The sequence below is a fragment of the Chrysochloris asiatica genome, unplaced genomic scaffold, assembly GCF_000296735.1.
Source record: "Chrysochloris asiatica unplaced genomic scaffold, ChrAsi1.0 scaffold00129, whole genome shotgun sequence".
Taxonomy (NCBI): Eukaryota; Metazoa; Chordata; class Mammalia; order Afrosoricida; family Chrysochloridae; genus Chrysochloris; species Chrysochloris asiatica.
Window position 1 is genome coordinate 4,342,980 of NW_006408647.1, and position 25,912 is coordinate 4,368,891.

The 25,912-nt window shown below is 36.6% G+C and overlaps 1 protein-coding gene across 1 annotated transcript in view; it reads left to right on the forward strand.

Annotated features, from left to right (window-relative positions):
- COL25A1 (collagen, type XXV, alpha 1) overlaps window positions 1–25,912 on the forward strand; it is a 668,242-nt gene that overhangs the window by 564,199 nt on the left and 78,131 nt on the right. The window contains exons 17-19 of the mRNA XM_006869318.1: window positions 202–237; window positions 5,148–5,192; window positions 25,100–25,162. Of these exons, the coding sequence (XP_006869380.1) occupies window positions 202–237; window positions 5,148–5,192; window positions 25,100–25,162 (144 nt within the window). The remainder of the gene's footprint in view (window positions 1–201; window positions 238–5,147; window positions 5,193–25,099; window positions 25,163–25,912) is intronic.

A 25,912-nucleotide genomic window follows, 5' to 3' on the forward strand; every position in this document is an offset into this window, starting at 1 on the left:
TTAGCTTTTATGGAAGTATGCATGATTTGTACATTAATTTTAGGTATATTCCCAGCAGAAATACGTTTTATGTCTAGTGATGCGTAGCGCAACCGAATAAAATGCATGAAATCAAGGAGGCTGTGTCAATACTTAAAGGTATAAGGGCCTTGAAAACTGCTTGTAAGACTGCCCCTTTCATCTTGGATTGTCTTTGGACAGGGAGAACCTGGGGAATCTGGTCGTCCGGGGCAAAAGGTAATATCCTCATTTCTTCTGTCTTCTTTTTACTGCCTCATATTCATCATTTTTATCTACCACCCAGTCTATAATACAGAAGAAAAAAAAAAAATTGATTGCCAAATGGTGCAGTTTTCATGCTTTGCATACAAACAGTTACTGATTGATTGTTTTTCATTTTAATATATCTCGAATCTGGCCATAGCAAAGTGAAAATAAACTGTATAAGTAAAAACCTGATTGATAAACTTAAATCTGCATATACTCAACTGTTTGACACTAACAGAGATCAGTTGCATTGGACTACCAACAACTTACCCTGCATGTTTAAAGAGAATTTGCATGTTTCTATTTTCTCGATGGAGTCCTGGTGTGGCTCTGTAGGATAAGCACTGGACTGCTAACCACAAAGTTGGCAGTTCAAATCTACCAACTGCTCCTCGGGAACCCTATACTGGGTTTCTATGACTCGGAACTGACTTAATGGCATTTAACAACAATAACAACATCTTCCTTGAGAAGAAATGGTTAGTGACTAAACTTTCTCAATAGAGAATGATGAACAACTCATAAGAAATTACATTTATTTTCCTTTGTTTCAAATGCTTACCTGATGAGAATTGCTTCTATGACTCATATCCATTTATGCAATGACTCTTTTGTTACTTAACCCAAATTATTAATATGTTTTCATTAGATATACTAGCCAAACCATTTTAACAAACCAATTTATGGATGCATTAAGATTATTTTTATCTTTGTGCTTCACATCAGCAATGAATTAGAGGACATTAGTGAATGTGTTAGAGTCACATTCTCATTTGAGTCTGAGACAGAAAACAACTGTTAGCATTTTATCGTCTGAGCATCTGGATATCAGTGCCCAACACAGTCAGATTTTAGATGACAGATGTATTATAGCTAACAAGTAAATGTGAATTCCACATTTCGTTAAGTCTCTGAAATCCATGACTCTGCCTTTGTCTAGTAGTAACTGAAATGGTTGGTAGAAAGAAATACGAATAGGAGAATGGAATTTTCTTCATTAGCAGAAAGGGGAAGCGAGACTAAATACCATTATAGTAAGTTGGGACCCATAAAACATAATAATAATATAATGTTCCCATATCCTTGAAGTCATTGGGAGTACTATTGTTTTGTTTTAAACACTTAGGGCTGAAGTACTTTTTAGGTGTTTTTTTTGGTCTTGAAATTAAGAATCTGTGAGCAAGAATTTATCAGGTTCAGTTTCAGGTAAAGTTGAAACTTTTCCAAAATAACCCAGCAGAACTCTTTGATTGTTACTATTAAATTCCTAAAATGTTCTAGTGATGCTTTATGTAGTAAATTTAAAATTAGTGATATAATCAGAGATTCCTGAAATTGCTTTGGTTGGAAAATGCAATTTTGTTCCCCGATGACCTAATCTTAGATCTTTTAGACTTTAAAAATCGAAGAGTAAATCTCAACTACTCTTCAATCTGTGATTTGCTTTTTAAAAATCAGAAGAACTGCTCTAACTCTTCAAACAAACAAACAAACAAACAAAAACAACTCTGCTGTAATCTTGTATTGAAACAAGTGTTTTCAGAGTGCTTGATTGCTTAAGAAGATGTTGCCTTATCATGATTTTTCAGACATATAGCTTAGATTTATTGAACCTAGGGGTTTATTGGTTTACACATGGAAATATTAAATTTCTTTTGCATTTTATTAAAAATTAATTTTAAAATATATTGAGAGGAAGGGATGAATTTATGAAAAGCTTAAAACCCAGTTTTAAATGTGCCTGGTAATGGATAGCATCTTTTTCATTAACATTTAGGCTAGATCCTACCATTTCATGCAATTGTGTTTTCTCAACTTATTTATGACTTCCTTTGTCCAATACCTGATATGACAATATTTTACTGATTTAAAAGTAGAGTATTTCCACAGTTGCTGTTTACTTAGATTGGGAAAATGACAAACTGTACTGAATGCAGAATCAAATCAAGAGCTTACTCAGTCTTCTGTGGTATGTTTTGTACCATTACAGCAGAGTACTGTGAATCCGTTAGTACTTAGCTCATGTGTTAAGTATGTTCCTAGAAGAGTATAGGCTACCATGATGTAACAAAAAGCTGTTAATTCGCTTTCTGCTATGTGATATTGCCTAGTATGAAAGTTTGCTATTTGGGGAGTAACAGTCATTATAAAGGAATGATTTCATTATAGATTTTTTTCCTTTTATATCCTCAACAGTAGAGTATAATAATTAACATGTGCGTCTGTGTGTGTGTGTGTTTGTAGCATAATTGTGTAAGTATTCTGTTTCGATACCTACCATAGGTGTTGTGTCTTCTTATTACGTAATTCTTCATTTCTCCCATATATTAAAAATATTTTTTTTAATTTTAAAGAGGTGAAATTATATGATCTCTAGTCAAAAGGGACTACAACAGTTAAACTATTTGTAGCAGTAAATGGCTACAGTAACAAGAACTTAGGATGAAAGCAGAGCCCTAACTTTGAAGATAGATAAGAGTGTCCTACAAAGAAGACATCCTTAAAATTATGACTTAGATACTGACAGTGTAAATCCAAGAACTCAGATTAGGAGAGCTCCTGAGCCCATGAACAGATGAGAATGGAGAAATGAACTGAAAAATTCTGTCTTAATTGAAAGAAAAGCTTTCATGCCATAAAGATGTAGAATTTATTTAGAAAGAAATATCTCCCTAAAAATGTTAAGCAGTGCTCCACAAGAGGAAATATGAGAGAGTAAATATTTTGTAATTTTTCATTATGTCAGCTAATACATTAATTAAATATAAATTTTGGAAAGGGAAATTTTACAAAGGTCCAAGACTATAGTCATGGGTCTTTGTATGTGTGTGGATAATATAGTTCTAAAATATTTGTTCATTGAAAAGTACATTTATAACTTTACATACACACACACAATGAAGGAAATTGCTAAATGTGCAAAATCTATGTAAGTATTCACTCTATATTGAACAAATGTTCCATATTATCTTATACACCTCTCTCATTCTTAGAAAACATGAGTCATGGGTCTCGTGTATGTGTGTGGATAATAATCATTCCTTGAAATATCACAGTAACCTTTTTTATTTAATGGGCGCTAAGTGTAAGGAGCTCTGGTAGCGTAGTGGTTACGAATCGGGCTGCGAACCTTAAGGTCAGCGGTTCGAAACTACCAGCCGCTCCGCGGGAGAAAGATGAGGCTTTCTACTCCCGTAAAGATTTACACCCTCGGAAACCCTGTACAGGGTCGCTATGGGTCGGAACCGACTCGATGGCACTTAACAACAACAACAACAAGTGTATGGTAAGGACTCTGGTTGGAAAGCAGTGTTACTCCCTATAGATATTTCTAATAGGATGTTCTGAGCTTTGGGAAAATTTTCAAAGCAATACAAAAGCTGTAGATTTATCATAACTATGTTGACTTTCATTGATGATTTGTTCTATTTCAAATTACTATGTTTTCAAAGGCTCTATGTTTTATTTTTAAAGCAAAAGTAAAGTCGTCTGTAAAATATGGATACAATCCCTTTCTACTGGATCTTCTTAAATGTATTAGGTAAAGAGGAAAAAAAAATATGAAAATATAAAATATTTTGTGGTATCTGTATAAAGTTTAATCAACTTGACAAGTATTCTTTAAATGGAATAATTAAGTAGTTCTTAGCAACAATAACAACAACAGTCATGCAGTAGCACAAATAAAATCAGAAAGGTTACATATATCCTTTTTTCTCTGACTTAACTTCATCTTAGTCTTATTGTTCACAATGGAAACTTTTGTTTATGAAGTTTTACACAGAATAGTGTTTCTTTTACATTCCTGAAGTACATTTGACCAAAACTATCAAGAAGCCATTGTCCTTCTTATGTCTAACTACACAGTTTAATAAACAGTATCTAAAGTCCTTTTATAGCAGAACAAAGTATGGCTTTTCATAGTTTCAAAGTAATTCATATTAAATACGGAATATCTGGGTTCCCTTAGTACATTTTCCTTCGAGTGAGAATTTTTGTTCAAAGAAATGCCTCCTATATCACTTCATTCTTAGTTTGATGATTCTGTTAATAGTTTTTCCCCCTTACTGACCATCAATAAATGGTGTTATGTATTCAAATGTGATTTACACAAATATAGAAGGAAGTTAATTTTCTCCGATAATTCTTTTATGTTTCTTTAGTGGAATTAAAGAAAAATTCTAAGCTGTGTAACCTCTTGAAATGATACTTTGTGCTTAAAATAATCTGGACAAGTCTGTGAAAATGAGAAGGTTTAGTTTGACTCCAATGTGCTCACCCAAAATGAACCACTTAATCTCAAACCTGTATTCAGGAACAGCTGTATGGTACCATTAGCCCTAAGCTGCTAATCAGGGTTATCCAGATTCAAACAATTGTCAGAAATATATACAAGGGTTAAGGATACTCTTAAACATTCATTTGTCTTCTCATCCTTCAGGAATGGAAAAGAAAGCTTACTGTACTTTGAAGTGAGCAAGATTTTAATGTTTAATTATTCTTTTGATGTGACCATCTGTCATACAGCCAACTCTTGATTATCTGAGGTGATGTGGTACTGAAAAGGACGCGTGATTGGCCTGCACCCACACCGTCTCTTCAGCCTCCCCAGAAAATCTTTTACCAAAGGAGTTACAATCTATACTCATAGGAGTTACCTCTCATTTTACTCCTCTTTCTTACCTTCTGGTTGAGATGCTAAAGAGCAGCGAACTAAGCAGAAATTTGACAACACATTGACTAATCTGCAAAGTGGTCAAGAGTTGACTGAACTGTATAATTTCGCCACACTTCTTGTGCTAGGAACATTTGCCGTGTTTTTTCTCCAGATGTGAACGAATGGATATCGCTCTATAATGCTCTGTGATTTTCCTGTGTAGGGTGAACCAGGGCTTCCTGGGCTTCCTGGACTTCCGGGGATAAAGGTAAATACTATGTTGACAGTCATGGCCTCACAGAACTATAATTATGAGAATAATCCAAACAGGAGGAACATAGGAACAACAGAAAAATAAAAGTACAATGTTATTCTTTAAATACTCTTCAGCCATCTCAACAAAGTACTTTTAAAAAGAAAAATTAAAAGATAAGCACAGCTACTGCTAACATTGGCTGGTGATATCTGTACTGCATACTCCGCTACTAAATCAACTATGTCACCTAAATGGCCTGTAAATGACACTTCGCTTGAAGTCATAGGAATTCTTGAAATCTAGAATTTCTCTTTACCTTCACGTTAAATTTTGTTCTTAAGATCCTGTCAGATTTTGCCCAGAATTGGAGTCTTAATATCCCATAAATATGATGTTTAAGCAGCTGTTGTTGTGATTCATCCATCCTAATTATACCTCTCAAATGCTTAGCGGTATGCTCCTTCCTGTCAATAATTCTCACGGAAAATGTTTATAAACTGTTTTAGCTCAACATTCACTGTCCCCATAAAAATTCTAAGTATCTTTTGAAATAATTGCTTAAACTAAGTTTAAAGCATTTTACTTCAAAGACTGGACAATTTTCAAAACTTTCATGACAGCGGAGAAGGATTAGCATTTTATTACTGTTGGTGTAGTGGTCCTTTAAAATCAGTTCCTGTGTTACAGTTTTTGTGTTGCTGGGTTGTTTTTTTTCAAACTAATAGAACTGTTTGCTGGAGTTACATAATGCAAGTAGATGTGTCATAGAATTTTGAATCAATCTCAGATTAGAGCCTTCCAGAGATTCAATGTCAGTTGTGTATACTGTTTGGTTATTAAAGTTGTGTTTAGAATGTAAGCTACTAAAAGTAATATGATTTAAAAATAATTTATACTAAAATAATGAGTTTAATCATACATACACATACACATATTCAACCATGCATATTTTATTAATAAGTTTCGTACAGGCTGTCCCAGGTTACAAACGTCCCATTTAAGGACAACTCACACTTGCCCTTTAATAGAATATAGATTTGCCCTCACTTATGCATCTTAACAAAGACGCCCTGGTAGCATAGTGGGTTACATGTTGGACTGCTAATCACAAACTCACAAGTTCAAATCCAACCTCTCCACAGGGGAAAGGTGAGGTGTTGCTCTCCTGTAAAAATGTAGAGGGTCACTATGAATTCAAACAACCAGGACAGCAGGCAGCAGCAGCAGCAACAGGGCTGTGAAATCTAGTCCCTTCTCCAGAACATGAGGCACTTTCCTGGTTGAGAGCAAGTGTATATCAGCATGAAGGAATTAGCTTTTCCCTTGTGAAATAAAAAATGTCATTTTGACAGCTACTCTTTTGTTATTATTACCTTTTCTTTATGTTCTTTAGTGTGAAAACTAAGGTGCTCAGGTGGTGCAGCAGTTTAAGTGTTGGACTACTAACCTCAAGGTTGGTGGTCCTAACCCACTAGTTACTCCATGGAGAAATAAGAAGTCAACTACTCCCTTAGAAACAGACAGACTTGGAAGCCCTATGGAATGGTTTTAGTCTGTCCTCTAGGATCTCTATGAGTTGAAATTGACTCGATGGCAGTGGACTTGGTTTGGGGACTTAGTGTAAAACTAGTAGCTCTATAGTCACGTTGGCCTTTCCCGAGTTATCTGTGAACTAGTCTTAATATTCTGAGCTTTTTTTTTTAATTGGGAGCTGTGTTGGTAAGTTGCCACTTCAAGGAGATGCTTTTCATTCATATGTCATAGGAAATTGCCCGACCCATTTTGTTAAGGTCATGTAGCTCTGGTGTTTTCTTTCATTTTCCTTACCCTGCCAAGTGGCCATATTGAGAAGGGGTTATCAATTAGCAAAAGACCCTTTCATCATTCACTAGAGAGACTTTTTAAAGTAATTATCATATATATACTGCTGGAAGACTATTCAGCATGTGATTTAGATTCTATTTTTGATTTAGAATCTATTGATAATAGATTTTAAATCTATTGATCATAGATTCTATTTTTGAGTTAATAAGCTTTGTCTCTGGTTCAGGTGCAAGAGTTGTGATTTCCTAATGATGTAGTAGGTGTTTAGTATAAAATGATTTTGAAAATTTGACAATTTAAAGATTCATCAGAGTCATTAGTAGTCATTGGATAATTGTAAGAGTAGAGTTTGAGGCTTATAATTTTATGGTTGTGGTGTGGTTTCATTAACTGGGAATGTTTTGTGTACCTTCAATTTACCTTGCCTTTATGGGCAGCTAAGCCATGGTTTGAATGAGTGTTGTTGTGTGCCGTTGAGTCAATTCCAATTTATAGCAACCCTGTATAGGGTTTCTGAGAGTGGCTGGTGGGTTAGAACTGCTGACCTTCTGGTTATCAGTTCAGTGCTTATCCTACAGCCCCACACCAGGACATCTAAAAGAGTTAGAGCATCTAAAAAATGAAACTACCCTGTATGTATTTAGAATGGAGGGTAGCAAGAACATTAGTCATAATCTTCCTAGATTTGCTTGTTTGTTTATGCTTTGGAAATATTTCCTGTTGCTATTCATCCCCTTCTTGTCTGCTGGTACTACAGCAATGCCATTTGTAATATCTAAGATGTTGAGGAAATCAGTCATGACATACCAGGCAAGCTTTGATTCACCACCTGTTGATCTTGGGGAATGGTTGGAAACTTAATGAGCATCCAAATGCCTTCCACAAAGCTTTCAGGAAATGAATAAAGTGACTTAATACAGAGAGCAGGCTCATCTATCTATCATCTCAGGGCACCATCAGAGAAAAGTGTTAATACCTTAGGCATACATAATAAAAGTCAGTAAGATCAGGAATAGCTTAATTTCAAACTACTGTACTTTTAAGCTTCCTGCACATGTATTCTAAAGCCCTCTCACCATGTGGAAGACATTTGGAATTCCTATTTCATGCATTCATGGTTCATATAGTGTAAAGATGTTCAGTTGGGAAAATTAAATTATGTACAATGTACCATGGAAGCATTGATCTTCTAAAACATATTTTGAGCTCAGAAAATTATTTTTATAAATAAGCCTTCAAATATTATTCAAGTAAGTAAAACTTATTGTAAGTACCATTTCTGATATCACATAGAAAGATATGTTTCTATGTTTCCATTAGAAATTTTTTTTCCCAGTTATTTTGAAAATGTAAATACATTACTTATGTTTTTACTGTTGTCTTGTTGGTCTGTGCCATTGAGTTGATTCCAACTCATAGCGACCCTACCAGACGGAATAGAACTTGTCCATGGGGCTTCCTAGGCTGAAATATTTAGGTCACCAGGACTTTCTTCATACATAGCAACTAGTAGGCTTGAACCACCAACCTTTAGGTTAGTTAGAAGCCCAGTGCTTAAACATTGTATCACCAGGGATCCTTGTGGTCATCTTACCCTTCTAACTAAGTACTATGGGATAGTAATAAATAAATAAATAACTTAGTTTTAGAGCCAGACCACTTGAGAACAATTCTGGTTCTATCTTTTACCAGTGGCATGAAATTGGGCAAATTATATAATCTGTCTGTCCTTTAGTTTCATCCTGACCACATTGACCACAATTCAGAGGGCTTGCAAGGATTAAATGAATTAATGTATATGCAGCTCTTACAATATCGTCAAGTGTATTGTAAGTACTGTAGGGTAACACTGGACAGCTAACTGCAAATGTGGCTGTTCAAACCTTACTAGCCATTCCTCGAAAACCCTATACATATAAATTTTAGCTATTGTTATTTCTTTCTCTTGAGACAGCTCAATATATTGGAAATACTGGTCATACACCTGTTCTATATACTCTTTGCTCATGTGAATCATTTTAACCTCTAGAATATAAATCAATTTATATTCTGTGTATTTAATTAAATTCTGAAAGTTCCTTTGCAGGGCTGGTTAAATGTTACTTCTAAGAGCAGTAAAATAATCCGCTTTCTCTCGAAACATGACATCATACTGTTCTCCTTGTCCTGTTACCCAAATGTACTACAGGAACAAAAGATGAAGGAACACAGTGTTCTGGGCATAAGACGAGGCACTGTCACCATCCTCTTTCCTGGCACTGTTGACAGGAAAAGCTTGACATTTTATGATGGAAATTTTCCTAGGCCCCACTTATTACATTGCCTAACTTAAGACATTTTTTTTTTTTATAAATATGGAATGTTAATGCTTGCTTTTCTCCTTTCAACATATACTACCAGTTTATTTCACTATATTTTAAAAGAACATGCGGGGCAAGGGAAGCATAATATAGTAAGAATGACTTCAGAAAGGGCAAATCATTTAAATGGCAAAGAAGTTTTTACAGTGTACCTTCCCTAAAGGCTTGGTGACATTGCTCTGTCCTCATGTTACTGCAAATTTGACATTCAGAACAAGAACCGAGGTCTGGGAGAATATGAGACATTAACTACCTTTATGTCTCATTGATAGAAATCATATTTGACATTACATTATATGAAAACTAACTTTTACAGCTGGCAGAAGCATTTACCTTGGCACTTTTAAGATTCAGTATTGTTGTAAGATTCAGTATAGTGCACAGTAATCTAATAGAAACGGATTTTCTAAATCCACTAGAGACATGGTTTCTTCCTCAGAAACATCAAATCACCTATTAGAAATAAAAGAGGAATAAATTTGGAAGTAACATAGGATGTGTAATGAGTTCCTAAAAGAAAAAATGACAGAAATACTGGCTAAAAGGATAACATTGGGTTATTGTTACTTATAATTATTTCTTGCCTGTGCAAACTTTTGCTGAGCAGTTGAGTAATTTAAGAGTCTAATTGGGGAAATTTATACAACCAGAAATCAGAGATTTTTACCAGCCATAATGAAACCTCCAATAAAGCCAGTGAATGTGCTTTCATGATGTAATCCTGTTAAGAAAAAAAAAAAGTCAGAAAGGTATATTTTTTTGGTTTTAAATAAACCTCCTATAGTAGTTCATTTTTAACATAACCACTGAGATGTTTAATTTATACTCACATTTGATCCTTAAGGGAAATAGGCATTTTGGGGAGCAGACTCTTTCTCATTCTTTTTTTCCCCCCCTCAATAATTTTATAAATCAATCATTACCAAAACTGGATGCCTGGCGGTTCCTATTACAACAAATGTTCTTGCTCTAATCCTCAAAAGCAGGTATCATGCTGACTTGAATTCTAATTAGCCTTTAAGCAAGAAGAATATTGTATGGTTAATGCATTCAGTGTCAAGATACATTAATCAAAATTATTGGTGATGCTTTTAGCACCCAGGCAAACCAGCACATATTTTTTCAGACCCTGTTGTAACTATTAGTGGACAACGAAACTGAACCTGCTTGGGAGTAATATATATATCATGGAAAACATGACCTAGTTTAATCTGCTATGTTAGGATATTTTTTAGATAGGTTAAAATAATAATAATCATTTTTGCTTCTTTAATTGATAATGACTTATAAAAATAAAACAAATGTTAATAAATGAAAAAACAGAGATTTTTCTGTGGGTAAAAGTTAATCAGTTCAGACGTTCTGGCTACCATTTCATTTAGCAGATGGTAAGTTCTGAAAGTCCATAGGAAAACACCTGGTGAGCTATTTCTGAATGAATGAAGCTGCCTTTCCTCTCCTTACCTCAACTAATAATCCCATCAGAGTATTTATGACTCTTCTCATCTATATGAAGGCCATCTTTTATGTAAATTTGACAAAATAGTGTTAAGTGAACTGTCCCAATGGCCGTTTTGAAGATAAAGTGAGGTCATTTAAAATATTGTCTCACTTTGTATGTGGATCTGGAGAAAATCAGTCAATTTTTTTGTGTGTGTGGAATTTAAGACTTAAATAAGACCTTTGGAGGTCATTGTTAGACTTCAGGAAACTTCATGTTCTTACGGAAATATCCAGCTTTCCTTGTCTTTATCTAGAAGACTGGTTTTTATTGCTCTTGTGGTTGTTAGAGGTAATAATTGTTTAGTGTTTTTTGAATCCAGAAGATTATGTCTCATTAGGTTATTTTTTTTTAATTTTTTAATCTTCAAATGCGCTCATTATTACCCAATAAAAATTACATTTCAAATCACGTTGCTTCACCTGAATGAGCTGGTGCTTCCTTCCTTTTTTCTACTTTAACTTTTCATTTGTGTACTGAATGAAGGTTTACAGATTAAATCAGTTTTCCATTCAACAATATATGCACATATGTTGCATGTAATTAATTGCAATCCCCATTGTGTAACATCACTAACCACTTTCTCTCTGTGTTTCCCATTTCCACTCCTCAGTTTTTCCTAACCCTTCTGAACTTTGTCCTTAAGTTAATGCAGTACTTTTGATCTCAAATGGCTGGCTACTTTAAGGACTATATGCACCCCTGGTATTATTATCTCTCTATAAATCTGCCTATTGTTTGGCTGAAAATTGAGTCCAATAAATACAGTGAATGTGCTTTCATGATGTAATCCTGTTAATTGAGTCCAGGGGGAGAGTTCCGTTTCAGAACTGATAGCTTTCTAAAGACCACAGTCTTGGAGGTTCTACCAGTTTATATCTGACCGAAAAGCCAGATCTCTTTTATGAGTTTTTTCCACGTTTTTTTCTCCCACTCTATTCACCACCTTCAAATGTGAGTTTTTTCTGAGTAGTTGGTAGTGGTAGCCAGCCACTAGCTAGTTCTTCTGGTTTTAGGGTAATGGAGAAAGATATTCATGTGGTCCATTAGTCCCCTTAATCTGTACCCAAGCCAAGAAAGGTCTACCTTCTAGTTAGTAATTTATCCTCATTTCCCGTCATACACTTGGTAAACCATCAAAGAATGTTTCTTTTAATGTTAAAATCTTTTCTTGACTTTTTATAATAGGTGTCTCATATAATATCAATCCTTTTGTGATTGTAATTAGTTATTTGACTCAGTGCTGGTAGCGTAGTGGTTACAAATCGGGCTATGAACTGAAAGGTCAGCAGTTCGAAACTACCAGCTGTTTCACAGGAGAAAGATGAGGCTTTCTGCTCCCGTAAAGATTTACAGCCTCAGAAACCCTATACAGGGATTGCTATGAGTCAGAACCGACTCCACGGCACATAACCACCACCACCATAATGGCCTTAATGTGCGTTCATATTATGAAATGTTTTGCATATTAATTATTCCATTGTGTTCATGTAAGATCATAGTTTGTTTAGCCAGTCTTCAACTAATGGCTATTTAGATTGTTTCTGTCTTTTTACTATTTTGAAGATTACTGTGATGAACATGGGTATGAATGCATGCTGTCATCATGACTCTTATTTCTCTACGATACATACAAATTGTGGAATTGTGATATCATATGATATTTCTACATCCAACTTTTTAAGATATTATTGTTGTTCTTAGGTGCCATAGAATTAGTTATTGATTCATATCAACCTTTTGCACAACAGAACAAAACACTGCCTGGTCCTGTGCCAACCTCATAATCATTACTATGCTTCAGCCTATTGCTGCTGCCACCGTGCCAATCCATTTCATTGACCCTTTTTCATTGACCCTCCACTTACCTAAGCATGACAGTATGTTTTCCAACACAGATTTGTTCTTGTGGCAGTCCATGGTACTTTTAATATTCTCCTCCAACTCCATAATTCAAGTGTATCTGATCTTCTATAGCCTTTCTTATTCACTGTCCAACTTTCACATGTGTATGAGACTACTGAAAATACCTTGGATTGCGTCAGGCACACTTTAGTCCTCAAACTAGCATCTTTACTCTTGAACACTTTAAAGAGGTCTTGTGTAGCAGATTAGCCTAATGCAATACATCATTTCATTTATTGACTGATGCTTTCATGAGTGTTGATGGTTGATCTGAGCAAAATGAAGCCTTTGACAACTTCAGTCTTTTTTCCATTTATCTTAATGTTATCACTAGTCCAGTGATGAGGATTTTTGTTTTCTTTATATTGAGGGGCAACCAATACCAAAGGCCATGGTCTATGATCTTCATCAGTCAGTATTTTAGTGCTCTTTGCTTTCAGCAAGCAATGTTGTATCATCTACAGTTCTCAGATTGTTAATGAGTCTTCACCCAATCCTGATGCCATATTATTCTTCATATATTCCAACTTCTCAGATTATTTGCTCATCACACAGACTGAATAAGTATGGTAAAAGAATACAACGCTGGTGTACATCTTTCCTAGTTTTAGACCATTCAGTGTTCTGTCAAACAACTACCTCTTAGTCAATGCACAGGATCCTCATGAGCACAGTTAAATGTGTCAGGATACTCATTCTCCACAATGTTGTCTATAGCTCGACATGATCCACACAATCAAAAGCCTTTGGATAGTCAATAAAGCATACGTAAACATATTTTTCATATTCTCTGCTTTCAGCCAAGATCCATCTGATGTCAGCAGTGATATCTCTCATTCCACATCTTCATTTGAATCTGCTTTGAACCTCTAGCAGTCCCTCCATTTTAAAATTATCTTTAGCATAATTTTACTTGGATGCTATATTAATGATATTGTCCAGTGACCTACTGGGTCACCTCTCTTTGGAATGGATACAAATATGGATCTCTTCCAATCAGTTGACCGGGTAGCTGTTTGCCAAATTTCTTGGCGCAGATGAGTGAATGCCTCCAGTGCCACATGTTTGTTGAAATATTTCACTTTGTATTCCATCTGTTCCCAGTGTCCTGTTCTTTGCCAATGCCTTCAGTGCACCTTGGACTTCTTCCTTCAATATTGGCTCTTGATCATATGATACCTCTTTAAATGGTTGAACATTGACCATTTCTTTTTGGTACAGTGACTCCTTCCATATTATTTTTATGCTTTCTGCTTTGTTCAATATTTTGCCCATCTAATCCTTCAGTATTTCAAGCAGAGGTTTGAATTGTTCTTCATTTCTTTCAGCTTGAGAAATGCTGAGTGCATTCTTCCTTTTGGGTTTTTAAGTCGAGGTCTTTGCACATTTCATTATAATATTTGACGTCTTCTTGAGCAGCTCTTTGAGATTTTGTGTTCAGCTCTTTTGTTTCCTCATTTTATCCATTTGCTTCAGCATCTCTACACTGAACAAATTTGTCTCATCCATTTTGGTGTTTTTCTTGTCTTACTTAATGACTTTTTAATTTCTTCATGTATAATGTTCTTGATGTCATTCAACAACTCTTCTGATCTTTGATCATTTGTGTCTAATTCATCAATCTCTTTTTTAAATGATCTCTAAATTCAGATGAAATATGTTCAAGGTTGTAGTTTGGCTCTTGTGGACTTGTTATAATTTTCTTCAGCTTCAGACTGTACTTGCTGAATTATGAGCAATTAAGTGGTCTGTTCCATAGTCTGCCCCTGCTTGGCTTTCACTGATGATATGGAGCTTTTCCACCATCTCTTTTCACAGATGTAGTCAATTTGATTTCTGTGCATGTCTCTGGTGAGGTCTATGTATATAGTTGTCTTTCATGTTGTTTAAAAAGAACATTTCCAATGAATATCTCATTGGTCTTGAAAAATTCTTTCATGAAATTTCCAGCATCATTTCTATCACCCAGGCCATTTTTTCTAACTACTGATCTTTCCTCTTTGTTTTCAACATTTACATTCTAATCATCAGTAATTATCAACACATCTTCTTGATTGCTTGTTAGATGAATGTCAGTCTGAAGAAGTTAGTTGAATTCTTCAATTTCCTCATCATTCGCTTTGATGGTTGGTGAATAACTTTGAAGTATAGTTGTATTAACTAGCCTTCCTTATAGGTGTATGAATATTTTCCTATTACAGACAGCATTGTACTTCAAGATAGATCTTATTATGTTCTTTTTGAAGATGAATGTGACGCCATTCCTCTTCAATTTGTCATTCCTGGTATAGTAAACCATGTGATTGTCGTATTTAAAATGGCTACTACCATTCTATTTCTGTTCACTAATGCCTAGATTATCTATGTTTTTGTGTTCCATTTCATTTTTGACAACTTCCAATTTCCTAGATTAATATTCATACGTTCCATGTTCCTTTTTACTTACTTATTTATGTATTTATTTATTACATGGGAGAACATTAGCTTTACATTCATCCTATTGTATCATTACATTGCCATGGTTACAATCCCCCAATGCATCATCAACCAACCAAAGGGTACAAAGCTTGCCCCCTGGTCATCAGCACACAGCCCCTCTCCCTCTCTGAATCTAGAGTTCCCAGCCACTCCATCTCTCCATGTCATCGTCTCTGCCTCCATCTTTGGTGTCACTGTTTCTCTGGGTACGGTCCGGTACTACGCTTCTCCCTTGATGGTCTGAGGGGCCGCCACTATTGGCCTGCAAAGTCAACCACTTCCTTATTTTTGTTACAAAACGTCTACCTTTACATTTCCAACCCTCACAGTCAGTATTGATAGTAATTATTCACTATTGTACAACATGGAGCTCTGGTAGCATAGTGGTTAAGAATCGAGCTGCAAACTGCAAGGTCAGCAGTTCGAAACTACCAGCTGCTCAGTGGGAGAAAGATGAGGCTTTCTGCTCCCGTAAAGATTTACAGCCTTGGAAACCCTATTCAGGGTCGCTATGGGTTGGAACCGACTCGACGGCACTTAACAACAACAACAACATTGTATAACATGAGTGCTATCCCCATCTCCTTTCATCAGTCCCACCCAGACAGATTGGATACTACTCAGAGGAGATTCTATCTTCCTCCGTGCCCTCTGGATCTAGGCTCCCTCTTGAAAGCTTGTAAGCCAGTCACTTCTTGCCTTTGTAGCCCCCCCTCCCCCATTTTGGGTAGCCAATATCCAAGTTGCCCATCCCTGTCTACCATGTGTATTGAGGGGGCAGGGAAATGATCCTTGTTGTAAAGATTTGTTCCCTCTTTTGAGCTACTGCATACATAGGTGTAGGTCAAGTTCATCAAATTGTATGAAATTACTCTTTTCTTCCTCTTCTTTCTTTTTCTTGTTGAGCTCTGGTCATCCAGCAATTGAAGCCAGGTCAAGTGGGTATTATCTGCAAGTGTGGATGTTCTTGTGCACATGCCCTCTCTTCTTATCAGCTGGATGCTTCACTCTGCACTCTAGTCCTCTGTGGCTATGTCACTGACTCTGGGCCCAGGAGTCCACAGGTCTTGCCAAACTGCTGGCCAACTGGGTCTCTACCTGGGTTCACAGGAGTGTATTGAATGTGGTTGGACTTAGCTCGCAGCTTCATTGCTGTTTTTACCCCACTTTCCCTTATTGGACACCAACGTGGTCACCAGTCAGAGCACATGTCTGCTCATGTATTCCCATTGAGTCTTAGTCTTGGAAGGGGGTTTGCCCTGAGGGGACTCAACCGCTTGCCTTGATGTCTCCTGGGTGAGCAACTTGCTTGTTCTTGTAGTAGTCAGTCGGACTGCCATTATTGTTTTGTATTTTTCCTGTTGGTCTTTCTTACAAGAAGTATCTTCTGTTCTTCTAGCCACTCCAAACTGGTCTGCCTGTCCTTTCAAGTGGAAATTTCCCACCTCAGAAGATTCTGGATGGGGTTCAGGATTCTGACTATGGTCTTATGTAATGCAGAGGCTCTGCAGGGAGCCTCCTTCACTAGGCGTGCTGTAGCCCCAGTTTAGGTATTCCAATCAGTTATAGGCAGAAGATGGACTTACAAGCTTTCTATGGTGATATTTCTGGCTATTCCTTTCACACCCCCTCAAGAGTCTATTTTATAGTGGTATGCCAGGTAAACCAAGATTCAAAAGTCACCCAAGCATCTTAACATCATTTCCCCCCTTTTGCTCATTCCAACCATGCCTCAAACCCTGTATCCCAGGGTTGTGCATACATCATTATTTACCTCTGTCCCACTTAGCCCATGCAAATCTGCCTAATTGTTTTCCTATCCATCTTGTTCTTCCATTCTCCTCCCCCTTCTTGTGTATTGCCCCCCTCCCTAGCACCCAAACTATCCTGTGTCTATTCCCTATCCTGTGCTCCACCTTCTCCTCCCTCTCCTCACCCTACCCCCCACATCCCAGTAACCAGCAGGGAATCCCCCAGCCCCTTTAGTATGGGTTCTTTTTCTTAGTCTTTTACAGTAGTGGTACTATGCAGTATTTCTCCTTGGTAGCGTAGTGGTTACAAATCGGGCTGTGAACCGCAAGGTCAGCAGTTCGAAACTACCAGCTGCTCCGTGGGAGAAAGATGAGACTTTCTGCTCCTGTAAAGATTTACAGCCTCGGAAACCCTGTTCAGGGTCACTATGGGTCAGAACCAACTCGACGGCACTTAACAACAACAACAACAACAATTTCACTCAACACAACGTCCTCAAGGTTCATCCACATTATATGATAGCTTACAGCTTCCTAGTTGTTCTTCAAGGTAGCGTAATATTCCACTGTGTGTACATACCAAAGCTTGTTTATCCATTCTTCAGTTGATGGGCACTTAGGCTGTCTCCATCTTTTTGCTATTGTAAATAGTGCTGCTATGAACATTGGTGTGCAAATATCTACTAGTGTTATGACTCATATTTCTTATGGGTAAATACCAACTAGAGGAATTTCTGGATGATAAGGTATTTCTATTTCCAACCTTCTGTGGAAGTGCCATATTGCTTTCCAAAGAGGTTGTATCATTTTGCAATCCCACCAGCAATGCAGGAGCGTCCAGTCTCTCCACATCCCTGCCAGCATTTATTGCCCTCTACTTCTTTGATCTTTGCTGTTATTGCTGGTGTGAGATGATATATCATTGTTGTTTTGATTTGCATCTCTCTGATGGCTAGTGATCGTAAACATTTTTTCATATGTTCGCTGGCTGCCCAGATCGCCTCCTTGTTGAAAGTCTGCTCATGTCCTGTGCCCATTTTTCAATTTTTTTTTTTTTTTTTTTTGGTCTTTTTCTTATAAAGGTGTTGTAGTTTCCTATATATTTTAGAAATGAGTCCCTTGACTGATGTATCATTGCAAAGATTTTTTCCCGTTCTATGTGTTCCCTTTTTACTCTTCTGGTGAAGTCTTTTGATGCATAAGTTTTTGATTTTTAGTATGTCCCAATCATCTATTTTGTCTATTTTTGTTTGTGTAGTTTTCAAAATGTTTGGTAGTCTGTGTATGCCCTGAATTAGAGCCCTCACAGTTGTCCCTATTTTTTTCATTGATGGCCTTCATAATTCTGGAATTCACATTTAGGTCCTTAATCCATGCTGAGTTGGGTTTTGTATACGGTGTGAGGTAAAGGTCTTGTTTCAATCTTTTGCATATCACTTTCCAGTTCTGCCAGCACCATCTGTTGAAAAGACTATCCCTTCCCCATGCGATATATTTACATACTTTGTCAAAAATCAGTTAGCTTCGTGTGGATGGGTTAATTTCTGGATTCTCGATTCTGTTCCATTGATTAATGTATCTTTCATTGTACCAGTACCAAGCTGTTTTGCCATGTTCCTATTATTAATGGATGTTTACAGCTATTTGTCCTCATTTTGAGTTGTGTGCCATCAGCACATGAAGATGCTATACTTTGAGGAAGTAGCTCTTCCCCAGTGGTATTTTGAGTGCTTTCCATCATGAGGGTCTCATCTTCTGGCATTATTTCTGAAAGTCTTCTGGTGCTCTTCATCATGTTTCAATATTCAGTATTCTAGTGCTGACAGTGTCCCATTTCTATTCATAAGGTTTTCAGTGACTAAATATTTTGAAGTAGTCTGTCTCTTCTTCTCCCTAGTCTACCTTAGTCTGAAAGCTCATCTGAAACCTGTCCACCATGGGTGACCCTCCTAGTATTTAAAATACTAGTGGCATAGCTTCTAGAATCACTGAAATACACAAGCCACCACAGTATGACAGACTGATAGAGGAGTGATGCTTAAAGGCTGATTAGATTGTATTTTCATTTTCATTTGACTCAGGATTTTTTTTTCTTTCTTCTGTTACCCAGAAGTTTTTAAGCAGATTGTTGTTCACTTTCCATGTATTTGATTTTTGCCCCTTGACCTTCCTAATTTTGATTTCTCATTTTTATAGTATTGTGATCTAAGAAGATGCTTTGTAATCTTTCAGTGTTTTTTAATCATTAAGGCTACTTTTGGAGTCCTGGTGTGGCACTGTGGATTAATGCATTGGATTGCAAGGTCAGTTTGAACCACAAAGTCAGTGGTTCAAGTTCATCAGCTCCTCAGAAACCCTTGATGACACTTAACAACAACAACAATGTGGCCTGTTTTGTGGCCTAACGTATGGTCTATTTTGGAAAGTGTTCCATGTGCACTGAAAAAGTTTGTTATATGTTGTTGTGTAGAGTGTTGGTATAAGTCTATGAGGTCATGTTGGCTGCTTTTGTTTCTTAGTTCTTGTAGGTCTTTGTTGAGTTTCTTTTGAGTTATTCTGCCCATCAAAAGTAGTGTATCACAGTCTGCGACTATTATTGTAGAGTTGTCAGTTTCTCTCATCAATTTTGTGAGAGTATGATTTATATATTTCAAGGCTTTTTTGTTGGGTACATAGATATTTATTATGGCTGTGTCATCTTTAGAAGAATAAGTACTGAACTGCTAACCACAAAGTGGGCAGTTCAAACCCATCCAGTCACTCTGCATGAGGAAGATGAGACGTTCTGTTCATGTAAAGATTAACAGCCTTTGAAATCCTATACAGGGTTTCCTTGAGTCAGCACCTAACAACAGAAGCAGCATGTTCTCTTTCAATTGTAAAAAAATAATAGCAAGTGGTTGATGAAAAAACTCTTTAGTCAAAATTCTTATTTTTGCCATATCTTTCTTTTATCTTACAATCCTTTCTAGAATTACAATCATAAGTAAATAAACCCCAATGTCCTACAACTGTATATTCTTGTTCATACTACTCATAACAAGCAAAAACAATTTACCATTGATTAGTTTCTGAATCATCACAATCCTATATGTGTCATTGTAGAGTGTGTTTCATAGGTTTCCAGTGGCTAATTTTCAGAAGCCATTTATCAGGTTGAACCATCAACCTTTTGGTTAGTAGTATAGTACTCAACATTTGTGCATACAGGTTGCTAGTGTATGGAAGAAAAAGGAGAGGGAAATAGAGACAGAAAGAACTTTAATACTGTTATTGTAATCAACAATGGAAGTTTGTTGATGGTGAAAAAACAGAATACTATTTCAACTATAGTGCTATATGTTATCATGGCTTATGTGCATTGTGCTTTGAACTACAAGGTTGAAGTTATTGCTACCAAAATAATTGGTTATGGTTGGAAAGATCAATGTGAGAACCACTGAACATTCCACAACTGGCCATGTTAAAATACACCTCCGATTTCAGCAGTTTTCCATAGACCTGGTTCTGCATCTTTATGTGCCCTGACTGCCTAAAACTTTTGTTCAAATGAGCAACTTGTATCAGATGTTCAGACGTGTCTACTTGCTGCTGTTCACAGCAGTTTACTGCTAGACCTATATTGTGCTTCATCTTGGATTAATAGCATTTCTTCTGCCCAGCATGAATCCTAGTTTAGCTGCCAAAACCACAGCCATTGTGTAATTCATCCTTTCAACCAGCTCATCACAGGGGAATGTGTTACAGTCTTGATGTTGAGACCTAGCTTTTGAGCTCCTTGATGAGCGTGTCTATATAATTAATGTTAAGAATAGCGAAAATATAATATTCATACAACAAATCAGAAAAAAAATCAAATGCAATATGCAGGACAAGATCAAGAAATTATACTAGATTTTCTTCATTTTGGAATCTGATATTGTGGTAGTCCCATATTACAACAGCATCACTTAATCACTAGTGAACATGTGTCATGGGTAGCAGAATATGGTCCTGGATTTTTATTTTATTGTTTTTAAGTGTCATTTAGTTGATTCCGACTCATAGTGACCCATTGTACAACAGAACAAAACACTAGATTTTGGATTGCATTAATGGCTTCAGCTCTTCAGTGAGCATCTCACTGTAATAAGCATTGTGGATTGCTGAACCTTTTTCCTTGACAATCCCAGAAAACGAGAAGCATCATTTTTCCTCCTGATGGTTGACTTTTGAACTTCTTCTTGGGTCAGCGACTAAGGATGTTTCTAGTCCTTACTCTGTCATTTACCCTCAGGCTTATAGTGATGAATCCATGTCTCATCACCATTAACAATTTTTCTTAAAGAAACTTTTACCTTCCTTTAAGTATCATCCAAATCTTCTTTGCAGATGTCCAAGAGCTTCTGTTTATGCTCTTCTGTGAGAAGTTTCAGTACCCTTCTCACACCAACATTTGAAAGCCTAAGTCTGTCATGGATTATTTCATAGGAAGAGCCATGGGTGATTTGCAAATAATTTGCCACATAATACATTGTCACTCATCTATTTGGCACAATCATTTCGTGTGCATGCTCAATGTTGTCATCAGTCATGGACATGGATGGGCATTCTACTATAACGGGAGCAAGGATCATTTTTTTACTCACCCTCATATATATATTTTTTGCAAGTCTATTGTTTTGCTTAATATAAGGCAAGTTATAGTCTCATATCTGCTTCTGCATTCACTCTGTTATAGCTTTTATTATTATTATAGTTATTTATTTACGTATATGACAAAATCCAACCTCAGACAGATGAGCAGTTGTCATCAAGTTCATTCTGACTCATGCAGACCTCAAGTGTGCCAGAGTAGAACTGTGCTCCACATAGTTTTCAATTGCTGAATTTTGGAAAGTAGATTGCCAGAACTTTCTTCCAAGCTGCCTATTGTTGTTGTAAGGTGCCATGGAGTCGGTACTAACTCATAGTAACTCTATGCACAGCAGAACAAACACTGCCCGATCCTGGGCCAGTGTTATTGCCACGCTTGAGCCCATTGATGTTGCCAGTTTGCCAATCCATCTCGCTGGGAGTCTTCCTCTTTTTCTCTGACTTTCCACCTTACCAAACATGATATCCTTCTCCAGCGACTGGTCCTTCCTGTCAATATGTCCGAAGTGTAAGAGATGAAGTTTGGCCATCCTGGCCTCCAAGGAGCACTCTGGCTACACTTCTTCCAAAATGGATCTATTGGTTCTTTTGACATCCATTTTAACCTTTTCCTTCTTTCTTGTCTTCTCAATGACTTTTTGCTCTCTTTATGTATGATGTTCTTGATGTCATCCCACAACTCTTCTGGTCGTCAGTCTTTAGTGTTAATGTATCAAAATCTGTTCTTCAGATGATCTCTAAATTCAGGTGGGATATATTCAAGGTCATATTTTGGCTCTCGTAAACTTGTTTTCATTTTCTTCAGCTTTAGTTTGAATTTGCATATGAGCAATTGATGGTCTGCTATGGATAGATTCAAACCTTCAACTTTGTGGTTGGGCATCAGGTGTATTAACTGTTTCTACCATCCAGGAACTCCTATAATTGGAAAACGGATAATTATTGTAATAGTTTTTCACAGAATTGTGTATAGTCTTGTTTTATACTACATCAGAGTCCACACTCTTGAACCTTATGTACATGTGGAAGAATCTAAAACCCCATCAGTGAACATATTATACCCCTCACACTCATGAGGGAAGGAAAGTAAATAAGAACTATTTAGTCTTCATATTTTTGTGAAAATACTTTGATCAGAAAACTCCTGAAATAGTCTCAGGAATCTTCAGGGACACTCAGAGCACACTTTGAGAACCTCTGGAATAAGTTTAGGAAGATAAGAAACAGTGTAACGCCTCATTTTCATGGCTTATGGACTCAGACAATATCTTTTAAGGCAGCAAGGAGACTCACAGCAAATCTTGGACAAACACTTTGAATTCAGTGGCTTCATCATTATTATTTCCTCCTTATCCTGCCAAGAAGATCTGGCAGCATAGTGGTTATGGGTTGGGCTTCTAGCCTCAAGGTCAAAAGGTCAAAACTACCAGCTGTTCATGGGAGAAAGTACCCATAAAGATTTACAGCCTCAGAATCCTTATACAAGGTCACTGTAAGTCACAACACATAATCAGTCAAAATCCATCAATCCTGATAAGAAAGTCAGAGCACAAACCTGAATGGCACAAATAGTTTGTGTTCAGCTATTAACAGAAAGGTTGGCCAATTGAACTCAGCCAGAGACTGCAAAAGCATGTCCTGGCTATCTGCTTCCAGTAAGATTGCAGCTAAGAAAACTCTATGGATCTCACTTCTACTTTGCAACACATGGGGTCACCGTGAGTCAGACTGATTCAATGGCAATAGGTTTTTGTGGAAGGAGGGAAGGACAATTTGTCAAACTTTAGAGAGATTATAAAATGCTGGAGCACAAAGTCAGTTTGAACCACACCTCAGAAACCCTATATAAGGTCTCCATGAGTCAGAATTGACTTGACAGCACTTCGGAAACCCTATACAAGAACCATTGGCAGCTGCACCTTGGAAACTAACTGCCCTTCAGAAACCTTATACAACGGTCTCCATGAGTCGGAACCGACTCAACTGCTCTAACAACAACACAGAGAGATTGGAGATGATGCTTCTAAAGTGATTGAGAGAGAGCTCCAGAATCAAATAAACATAAAAAACAGTGATCCTATAAGTGTGCTGTTTCTCCTTGAACAAATTAAAATGCATGATGTATCAGAATGTATAGATATGGTAGCTGTTTTCCTAGAGGGGCTTGATAAGATAAAACATCGTACTCAAAGCTTTTTAAATGAGTCACTGTTAATACTTATGAAATTATTACAAAGTGCAAACTACCCATCATATATATTGAAATAAAAATTTTCCCCCACAAGCATTCTATATGTTTAAAGAGATTTTCTATCTACTTTAGAGGGGCCTTTAATATACACTTAATCTAGACACTGAGATAGTCTTATGTATTTGTGAATTGTGAAACTGCATGCTTGATTTTGTTTTCATAAACTAAACACTAACCTGCATAAGGTTTTTTGGGGGGGTTTTCTTGCAAAATTTAATCTTTTTCTGCTCTTATTAGTATGCTTCTATTTGCTTGGCCAATCAGATATTTTATTTTTACTTGAAGAAGTACAACAGGTCTTGTCTACCTGTAAGCTTTGTACCAATTAACTTGCATTTATTTTTTCATGACAGTAAGTCATCACTATTAATATATATTGACTTTAGTACAGCTTTTTCTTTAAGCTTGGGGAAGGAATATATGTGTCTATATATTTCATTTTATGGGTAAAAATATTTAGATGTATTTCTTATATTTTTATGAAATATTTATTTAAACCCTTCTTACTAGAATAAATGGTTATTGTTGATTTTCCTGAATATAGTTACAATTTTTATTTTAAACTTTTAAAAGAACTAGAGTTATTTGTTCAGAGTTTCAGAGTTTCCTTGCCAGCTCTTCACCACATGGTCTTCTCCAAAGAGCTGCTCGCAACATGGTAGCTCTATTCTCCCACAGCAAGGAAGTCAAGTGAGAGAGCTTAAGACAGAGCCCCTAAGATGGAAACCAGAGTCTTTTTATAACTTAAGCTCAGAAGTGACATTCTGTCACTTCTGCTATATTCTATTCATTAAAAGTGAGTCATTAAATCTAGCCCACACTCAGGGGAGGTGATTTCACATGGACATGAATGGGATCATTGGGAGGGTCATCTTAGAGGATGTCCACCACATCCATCTAACACAATGAATATTAATTTGCTAAATGGTAAGCAGCCCTGGACAACAGATAAGAAAAGAAATTTTAAAGACATATATCTAATTTCTTTGTCATTTTTTTTTCCTTCTGAAGTTTCTATAAAGCTTTGTTTACAATATTATCACTGATCATGTCCAATTCTGATTTTTATTTTTTAGTCAATAACTAGACCTAAGTATAAAAGCTAGCTATATGTTATCAAGGGAGAAAAAGCCCAGTAGCAGGAACAAGTCAATTTAACTTCAGTTATTTGATGCTAAATGCAGAATGATTTTGTGTATCACTCATTTTTAAAGGGAGAACCAGGTTTCATTGGTCCTCAAGGAGAGCCAGGCTTACCGGGCTTACCAGGAACAAAGGTAAGTGGAATGTTTTCACTTCTCTTTCTTTTAGAATTTTCTTCAAGTATAAATTTTCTATGTGTAAATTTTGAAGAATCTGGGAAATCCTATGATTTCAATGATCAGAAGTTTTTGCCTGATAGAGAAAGAACTAAGGTAACCTATTCCCCCTCTTTTTACTTTTTACTGAACTTTAAAAATGGGTATATTATGTCAAGTATGGCAATGGAAAGTTAATTCCAGAAAGCCGTAGTATGGTGACAGAGTGGTAGACTGTATTAATTGTTTCAGCGGGCCCCCAAGTTTCCCTTAAACTGATATGATGCTCCTAGCCTCCTGGCTATGTGGGAAAGTGGGGGACCTCTGAAGAGGAGAGATGTTGTTGTTGCTGAGTGCCATTGAAGAGGTTCCAACCCATAGCAATCCTGTATAGGGTTTCCAAGGAGCAGTTGGTGAGCTTGAACCACCGACCTTGCAGTTCAAACCAACTATGCAGTCCAGTGCATTGACCCATAGTGCCACACCAGGACTAGGACTCATTAATTCTTACTCCTCACCACTGATTTTAGGATATAATTATAAATCAAACACTATTACTATTCCACCATCACTCTCTAGGTTTCAAAGGCAAATACTGATGTCATATGGATTCCTAAGTACTTCATTCCAAGAGGATACACCCTGAATAACATTTGCTGAAAAATTCTGTGATGAAAACCATCTCATGATCCTCCACTTGACAACCTCTATGCCACCATGTAATATATA